Source organism: Rutidosis leptorrhynchoides, chromosome 2, assembly GCF_046630445.1.
Source record: "Rutidosis leptorrhynchoides isolate AG116_Rl617_1_P2 chromosome 2, CSIRO_AGI_Rlap_v1, whole genome shotgun sequence".
Lineage (NCBI taxonomy): Eukaryota > Viridiplantae > Streptophyta > Magnoliopsida > Asterales > Asteraceae > Rutidosis > Rutidosis leptorrhynchoides.
The window spans coordinates 422,972,678-422,982,156 of record NC_092334.1 but is presented as its reverse complement, the minus strand read 5'-3'; the positions used below and the strand labels follow the sequence as shown (position 1 = coordinate 422,982,156).

The following is a 9,479-nucleotide window of genomic DNA, read 5'->3' as shown; positions in this document are numbered from 1 at the left end:
TTGTGTTTGTGGTCATTATCTATTAGATGACCTGAAACCTTTTCAGATCTAAGAACAGAGAAATAGCAGGGCAGAAATGTTTGCTTACGTTTTTAACTAATGTACTAGACTACTAGCTTAATTCCTGTTTGTTAGAGGATCTGTATGCTTACAACTTGGGTATTTCATTTTTTCATTGTATTGTAACTTTGTTTTGGGTAGTTTCAGGAAAAAGTTGAAAGTACTCAACTGGTACCCAAAATAACTGAAAGTCAGAGTTTCAAGAGCAAAAAATATATATTATATATTACACTAGTTATATACGGATCACAAATGCACAAATAAGACCACACATTATTATTATTATAGACACATATAAATAAATAATCTGAAGACAATAGAATTTAATAATCAATCGGATAGTAACTTGGCTGAGGTTGTAGTACCGAAACTTCTAACAGCAGGAATAACTCGAGATGGTGATATAAAGCGAGAAAACGATACGTTATATGAATCCGTTCCTAACCGACTTTGTAACCATCCCTTGCCTCCAGAGAACCCATCAGCCACAACCCAGCAGTTTTGGAATCCAAGTTCAGTTAAACATCTAGCAACTATTTTGGCTGAATCTGTGTACCTGATTATTCAAAGTTTTGCAAACTTTAGTTAGTGGGTCCACAAAAAAGTTAAAGAATGGGTCCAAACTTAGACCCATATAAAGCGTAAAGAACAGTGACGGAACTTGAACACCCAGATACAGATGGGGCAGGCGTAAAAATTTATTAAATTTTTCATTGTCAACAGGGGTAAACACTAAAAAACCATATTTTTTAGTTTTTTTTTTTTAGTGTAAAATTTTTTTTGCGGTTAAATCCAGGTGGGGCGAATACCCCCTTTAGGTTGCACTATATTCCGCCCCTGGTAAAGAATGTATATAAGCTCCAACGGATCCTTAACGTGTCTTTACGAGAATTTAAAAAATATTATTTTCTAGAGGTTTTACGAGTTTAAGAAAAGGGTCTCGACCCAACCCAACCCAACCCATTTAGACCAGACCCGTTTGATCGTCAAAAAAATCGAACTTATTTGATCCATGACCCGTTCTGACCCAAATCCGTTTGGGTCTCGAACAATCCGACCCATTTGCTAAGTATGTGGGTATGTTACAGTAACAACAGAGAAAAAATTGAAAACTAACGTGTCGAGGATAACAATCTTGGACCCTTTGTTGATTTTCTTGAGATATGATATCTTTAATGCTGCGATTTCAGCTTCTACTTTCTTTGTACTTTTTACAAGGCCTTTTAATTTGCTTGGTAATTCTTCCAATCTGAAGATTTAAAATGATTAAATGAGTCAAGTAAAATCGATAAAGTGTGGTTGAGAAAGTTGCTACTTACGGGATGGCAATCATTTTGTTCTTGGCGCTCGAGGGAAGGCGTGGGACCCCTGATTTGTCCTTCTCGTTTTCTGATCTGATATCAATTAAAGTGTAGTTTTGTGTAGATACAAGATCGAGAACTTGGGCAGGGGTGAGATCACCTATACATTATCATCCAAAATTTAAGATTTCAACATTAAAATATTTTGAAAGTCGCAGGCAACAAAATATACCTTTGTAGCCACGAAAGTTGAAAGACAGGGCGGAGAATACAGGCGGCAGTAAGAAATATGCCAAGACTAACGCTCCACCGGTGACGGCAATGGTTGTGGGATCTGCAGATGAGATGGTTTGTACAGTCGATGATGCAATCGGCTGAGCGTCTTGGATCACCTTCCCTGTTTGTCCTGCTGCATCTACTACTGTCTACAAAACAAGCAATATAAACTATTGAAATGCACTAATCCATAGCTATGATCATTAAGAACAATCGAGTATTTGTTTAATGATAAAATGATAATATTTGGTACAATGTGTAGGTTACAAATCTGGAGAATTCCAGAATGCTTCCTTGAACACTTTACAATACAATGGCTAGGTTAACTTGCAATTGCACACTACAATGTGTATTTAATTTATAGACCTTGTCAATACACCTTACTATTAAGCACTAAGCACGATTAACTAACACAACTTTGACTTTTATTGACCCGTGGATTGACCCAACAAAAACCATCATCAAGATGACCTAATTCTCTAATAGTTGGCGTTCCAATACCCTCACAATAGGTCTCAAGTTCAAACCTCACACACATCTTAGGATGAGCATGTAAAGGGTCAGAAATGGTCACGGAGATACCGCTGGGCCGCGTACATCCCTGTACAAAAAATTCTCGCCCTTTGTGCGTAGTCTTTCCGTTTGTTTTAATTTTACGATAAAAAAGGTGTATGTTTGCCATGGACACCCCAACCTTGTGTTTCCTTTGGAAACCCACCAGACCCACACATGAAAGAGATGAATGCCGAAAAATTACCTCCACCAGGTCCCCACACATGTAACAGGAGCAATCATCATCTCACTGCCACAAAAGTTGTAAATTCTTGCCGCGAGTGGGGATTAAACCTACGCCATTTTTAGGATCAAACTTCCACATGGCGGGTCCCACCTTCAAAGGTATCGGTACCACTGAGCTACTACTACATTGGTCGTTTATTTAGTTTTATCTTCATTGTGGATGGCTATTTCACCTTTTATCATAATGAACGTTATCACTATTATGTACTCCGTAAATTTTTCTCTTAGACCACTCCCAACAAAGCATCATTCCTCACCAAGACAAACCGCCACGTCAGCGCCATATCAGCATTTTCTCCCAAGGACATGAACACTAACAACAATGACATACTTCCTCACCAGAACATAGCCCCTCCAAATTAATAAAATAAATTATTTTGTAAGTGTTAAAGCTAATTGTACAAGTGTTGAAGCTATATGGCCCCACAAAAAACCCCACATGCTTCGTGCTGCAAAATGCTATCCAAAGCATAATCCAGGGCAAGCTTAGTGAGGACAAGGCGAGGACACATCAATTTGACATACGTGCCCTCGAGGACAAGGCAAGGACAAGGCGAGGCTTGATGCAAATGGTCTTATAAGGCGAACGAAAGTTATCGATGATGATGGTATGGTAAAAAACACAAAACTATGTATGGTACCAAATCAAAAAAAATGTCATCATGGTATATTATATTGTAGTACATAACATGTTTGAGGAAGCTATAAGCTACGAAATCTTGGATTTTCAATTGAGTACCTTAGCGGCAGAGTAAACAGGCTGAGTATCAAACCCAGAGCTCTGAATAGCTTCTTGTGCTTTCTTTGATGCCTCTGAAATCACTGGCGTAGCGATCTTTACCGCCTCTCCTCCGGCCTGCTTTAGCACCGGCATTGCCACTTCCATCGCCGGCTTCAAAAAATCCGACACCGTTTTGATTGCATTCCCGGTGAAATCAAAAACATCAGAACTCACCTTCTGAACTTGCTCAATTTTCTCCTCCACCTATAATAATTTCACCACCAAACAAAAGAATATATTTAGGAAATGTTTAAATGTAACATAATTTATTTGTTGAACGGGTGCCAAAATAAACATTGTTCCAACTAATGTTAAGTGTAACAAAATACATATTTTGAACAGCTGTAAGTGGCGGAACTTGAACCTGATCACAAAAATTTTTCATTGATAGATGGGGTAAACACTAAAAAAACAATATTTTTAGTAATTTTTTTCCATTTTTTTTAGAAAAAAATTCAGCTGGGTCGGATGCCCCGCCCTACCTTACATATAATCCGCCCCTGGCTGTAACAAATAAGAATTCTGTAAAAATACATTTTCAGAACAAATGTTACAAAATATACTCCATATTCTAAGACAAGTGTTACAAAGTATATATTTTTTGAACAAGGGTGACAAAAATCATTGTTTGAACAGGTGTTAAGTGTAACAAAGTACATACTGTGAACTAATGAACTATTGTAGCAAAAAGGTTTCAAAGAAATACATTCTGGTCAAGTGTTAGGAAATATATTTTGTACAAGTGTTATATTTTCAACAAGTGTAACAAAAATATATTGTAGTTGTATTTTTTTAACAGGGTAACGAAAAATATTAGAATGAGTGAATTACCTGAGTTATGGATGAAACGATGTCGTCTTTGGAGATTGTGAAAGCATGAGCTTCAATGGGTGCGGTAAAGAGAGCAAATAGGGAAAGGGTGGTGGATGTGGATAATGAGAGGGAAGAGGATTCGGGTCGGGTATGGGTTTTGGATACGGGTTTGAGAGGGATGAGGGTTTTGGGTGAAGAGGGTGGTGATGGTGGTTTAGAGTGGTGATTAAGTGTAGCGGTGGCGGAAGCTCGGAGGGCCATCACCACCGCTGATTTTAGTGTAAAGTGTAAATGAAGGTGAAGGGGGAATTTGGGTGGGTATGGAAAATAGTATTATTTGGTTAGAGATATAAAAGCACTTCAAAATGATTGGTGGCTCAGGAGGTCCAGATCGAACCAACAAAATACACCATTCATTTTTCATCTTAAGTATGAAGATCCAACCTCCAATCATTTTGTAAAATATTTTTTGTAAGTGTTGCATCGTAGGTTTTACTTAACAAGCGGGAGATTAAGTAAATCGTACGTAATCTTAGTATCATCTAAGAATCATTTTAGACAACTAAGATTTAGTTGAAAGTAAACATTATCTAGTTATAATTCACAACGGATTTAGAGGGTGTGTGCAAACTCGTAAGAATTAACTAGACGCTGTCACGAAAATAGTCGGGATCAAAGGAGTTGTGTCCCTTTACGAGGTTAAAGGGGCAGCGCCTTCCAACAGCTATTCCCACCAAAATTCACACATGATCGGGTAACAGGTCTCCCCACCAAAACGAAGGATTGTATCTTTCGCTTTCAACCGTCGGAACGAAGGATTGTAGCCTTTCGTTTTCAACCACCAAATAACTGAAATTCGAATTATTAAGTGGCACAATTGCTTTCATTCTGATATACACAAAAAATACAATCACTCTGATATTCTGATTCGTTTTTTTCTTGCCCGAAAAAATTCGTGTAACGCGAGCCTTAATATTTTCGAAATACTTAATTGCAAAAGTATTTCACACGATTCAAAGTCAATCCAGATTATTGTACCATACCCTTTTTCTAACAACAACTACGTGATAATTCTCTACGCGTGTAACAAACTTAACTCTAAATATCTTGGCAAAAGATGTAGAGCGGCAGGGACACTTAAATCATGTGTTTCTTTTAGAAAACTACAAAACTCACCACGTAAGAGTCGGATGCATGTAAAATACTTTCACCAAATACCCTCGTGTGGTAGGAACAAGTATCACCCCCACTTTGTCAACGCTTGTAAATTTTTGTCAAGAGTAAGACTCGAACTTATGTCTATTTGGACAAAAGCATTCACATGTCTGTCCTAAATTCTTAAACAATGGGTACCACTAAGCTATTAGTGTAACAACCTCGCTTTGGGCCTAGTAGTAATGACTTATTTACCCTTGTAGGTTGGTATAGTGATTTTAATAATTATGTGTTCTATAATTATTGTGTATGGATAATGTGCGTTTTGTGACAAGGGTCACTGAACATATTTCCTTTTGTGAATTGGACATAGAGTGAATAAGTTATTAAAGATTTTGATTTTTAGATAACTGATAAATACCCGTGTGTTATACGGAATAGGGTTTCCTCATTATGAAGAAACCTCCTGAATTTAAACCTCGTACATGTATCATTTTCCATTTTAGGAAACTTTTGGAAAACATAAACCCTAGAAACACCATATTGCTCTTAAATTCTAAAATCAAAAAGTGCAAATCAAAGATAGTGATTGTGCGCATCTAATTCTTTGTGATTTCAGAATCAGAACAAGGTAATCTTCTTTGATTTTGAAGAATTAAAATGGGTTCTAAGTGGGTTTATCAAAATGAACTTTTTGATGCTTGACTCTTGCTTTGAATGTGTTTGTTATGCTTGATTGAGGCTTGAAATAGATTATATATGTATTATGTGTTATTCTTGAGCCTTTGGATTGATCAAAACAAGCAGAAATCGAGTTTTAGGTGTAAAAACTCAAAAACAGCGAGCTGATGCTGTTCTTCAGCATCTACACGAGTGACAGCTCAACCACACGGTTGAGCACACTTTTGAGGTCTCAACCACGCGGTTGAGGGCTCAACCGTACGGTTGAGGGCTCAACCACGCGGTTGAGCAGTGGTCAGCTTTTGGTAAAATTGAAAAGGGTGTAACTTTCAAACCGTAACTCCGTTTTTGACAAATAAACTATCGTTGGAATCGTCTTGAGGTCTAATTTTCAATGATAAGATTTTAAAACACTAAATTAAACTTTGGGTTGGGTGTAAAAAATCTCGAACTGCAGGTCTGCTGCTGTTCTTGCTCAACTGTGCATTTGAGGCACTCACCCGTACGAGTGAAGTGTCCATCCGTGCGAGTGAGATACTAAACCGTGTGAGTGAGTTTGAAAACCACTCGTACAAGTGATAAGTTAGTCGTGCGAGTGAGGATACTCACCCGTACGAGTGAGCTAGTCAGCCGCACGAGTGAGACCTCATCCGTGCGAGTGACAGTGTTTGTATGTTTGGGTCAAGTGCAATTCTGACTCATTTACTGTATTGCTGTGACATTTATTCTAATGTGTAATTTAATTGAAAAGTGTACTAACTAGAAAATTGATATTCTTAGGTGATAAACGGAAAGGTGAAGGCTCAGTGATATAAGACAACTGAGTACTTGTGATTCCAGGTGAGTGGGACTATCTTTATGGATGTGATTATACAGTGACAAGTATAGAGATTTTGTGCCATGCTTATGACTAGACTGTTTAGGAGTATGTGACCAGCGCAGTGACTATATGTGATTATGTGCACACCCAGTACTAACGTCGAGGGTGTATTCCGACGTAACTTCGATGGTGCACCCGACGTAAGAGGTCAACTCTATTTACCTTGGTGTCGGGTAATAGTGTTGGGTCCAAGCGTTACTGATTGGTGTTATAGTGTGAAAGACGAGTGCGTCACGTCTGGAAGACTATACCGGTGATTCAATAATGGGGGCTATCGGTGGATTATAGCTTGATCAGCTACGGGTTGTCGGTCCTCTTGTTTATGGCTTTAAGTAATTTAGTGACCAGTGCCTTTAAGCTGTGCTTGATGCTTGTAGTGATGTCCACCTAGATATTGCCATTCACTTAGCGTTATGCTAATTCCCCCACAGTGTTTTTCCCTGCAGGTGTGTAATAATAGCTTTTGGTAGGTATTGTCGGGCAGCTGCAGATGTTTGACACAGTGATACTCTGATATTTTATGTACACGGCTTTATAACATGATCTGTAATTAAGTAACACCTGTGATTTTGTGGAATATGACTATATGTGTAATTAAGGTGTTACAATTAGCTCATTGATATATCTAAATGTCTTAAACATAACTTTTAAAGTTATATTTAAAGAACTATTTTGGATAATGTTAACTTTTTGGTAGTACTACTAGTTTTGTGTACTAGATAAATATAAATATTTAACAAATATGCAAAACCAAGTACAACTTATTTCAATGAAATACAACTAAACACGTTAGATTACCATTTACGGTGAAACCACAGTAGTTTTTCTTTGAAGTTCCACCAATTTATGCCATTGATCATATGCTTTGATTGCTTTCAACTTCAATCGGTTTGTTGTGAAATTCAGCTTATAACTATCAATTCCTATTCATTTAAATAAGAGACAAATTTAGGCCATTGATTTTTAACAAGTAAATGGGCTGGCTCAATTGAGTCAAATATAGGCTGGATATTGGGTCTGGGAAAAAAGAAAGAAATGGAAGGTTTCCATGGGATTCGAACCAGGGACCTCCGCTCACAACAAAGACTCCGAACCACTATGCCACTATTACACTTGCTATATCTAGATATGATATTTTATATTTAAAGATTAAAATATTTTGGGTTACTATTGAAGAACAGTAATCCATTTTTGGTCTATTGTAATATTATATTAATGTTTGTTTAGAGTTTCATGGATGAACTTAAAATATTTTTCTGACATGGATGATTCAAATATTTGAGAATATTGCCTCGTTGGTCCCTGAATGTAATAATTGTTATTTCCCAATCGTTAGTGTGCATCACGTAGGAATGTGAGATGCACACGATGGCTTTTTAGTCATTAACAATGGAGAAATAATGATGCCCACTCAAGTGATACACACTAGCGTTGAAGAAATAATGTATGTTACATACGTAAAATGACTAAAAAGCCCTCATGTGCATCTCACTTGATGCACACTAACGACGGAAAAATGACGCTTGTTATATTCAGGGACTAACGACGCAACATTCAAATACTAGAGTCATCCACGTTGAAACAATACTTTAGAATAACTATCCGTGAAACTTTGGTCAAACATTAATGACCGTAATTTTGTTTAAATAATAAAAATACTAAAAAAACATTGATAGAATATATTTAAGGAACATAATTAAGAACAAACATTTAAAACGTATAACGTAATTCAGTTTCTATTTACATTACACAATTACCACTTATTTAAACGCTCATCATCAACCACATAATTTTTCATTAATACATGCATACCTCCTACGTTCTTCACTTTACCACCCATAACAACCACCACCATCACCCTCTCTCGCCACCTTTAAGAAAAAAAAAATTATCCACATAACGCCACCAATCTAATCAAATCAAATCACATCAACACAAAATCGATATCGACAAAAAGATTGAAACCATCGCCATCATTGTGGATCATACGTTACCATGTCGTCAAAATTGCCGGACGACCAACTCAAACAACTCCGAGAAATATTCTCTCGATTCGACCTAGACAAAGACGGGTCCCTCACCCATCTGGAGGTTGCGGCCCTCCTTCGATCCCTTGGCCTAAAACCGTCGGGTGATCAAATCCACAAACTCTTTAAAACAATGGATTTAGACGGAAGTGGGACCGTAGAATTCGATGAATTGGTGAATTCTATGTCATCACATATGATGACTGAAGAGATTTTGATAAATCAAAACCAACTTCTCGAGATTTTTAAATCGTTCGATAGAGATGGAAGCGGGTTCATTACGCCTGCTGAGCTGGCAAAATCAATGACTAAGATGGGTCAGCCATTGACGTATCGAGAGCTTTCTGAAATGGTTCGAGATGCGGATACGGATGGCGATGGTGTGATTAGTTTTAAGGAGTTTCAAGGGATTATGGCTAGATCAGCAGCTGATTCACTTGGGTTCTCATTGTAAATATATAATGTAGTATGCTTGATCTTCAAGGGGAGAATGCGTAAATTTAATGTTAATTAATGATGATGATATTTGTTCTGTTAATGTTGTTAACTTGTTTTTTATTAAGAGAATTTGGTTTATTTAAACATCTAGAAAAATTACCCTTTAGTCAACACATCAATTTTCACAATACGATGAGTGTCACTAATTTTACTTAAAAGGGTAACGGTTGAATGGATACATTTTTCATTTTTCATCAATTTTTACCTTG

At 37.2% G+C, this 9,479-nt stretch overlaps 2 protein-coding genes across 2 annotated transcripts; one reads left to right on the top strand and one right to left on the bottom strand.

Annotated features, from left to right (window-relative positions):
* Window positions 1-315: 315 nt before the first annotated feature.
* On the bottom strand, window positions 316-4,290 carry LOC139889196 (calcium sensing receptor, chloroplastic). Its single transcript, XM_071872159.1, has 7 exons — window positions 4,048-4,290; window positions 3,512-3,580; window positions 3,175-3,420; window positions 1,594-1,786; window positions 1,380-1,521; window positions 1,178-1,309; window positions 316-616 (listed from the first exon to the last, which is right to left on the bottom strand). Exons 1-7 carry the CDS (start codon window positions 4,288-4,290, stop codon window positions 391-393), a joined length of 1,251 nt encoding a protein of 416 aa, XP_071728260.1. The 3' UTR covers window positions 316-390.
* A 4,450-nt stretch (window positions 4,291-8,740) lies between these two features.
* LOC139892358 (probable calcium-binding protein CML16) lies at window positions 8,741-9,226 on the top strand. Its single transcript, XM_071875426.1, has one exon. It carries the CDS (start codon window positions 8,741-8,743, stop codon window positions 9,224-9,226), a length of 486 nt encoding a protein of 161 aa, XP_071731527.1.
* The last annotated feature ends 253 nt before the right edge of the window (window positions 9,227-9,479 follow it).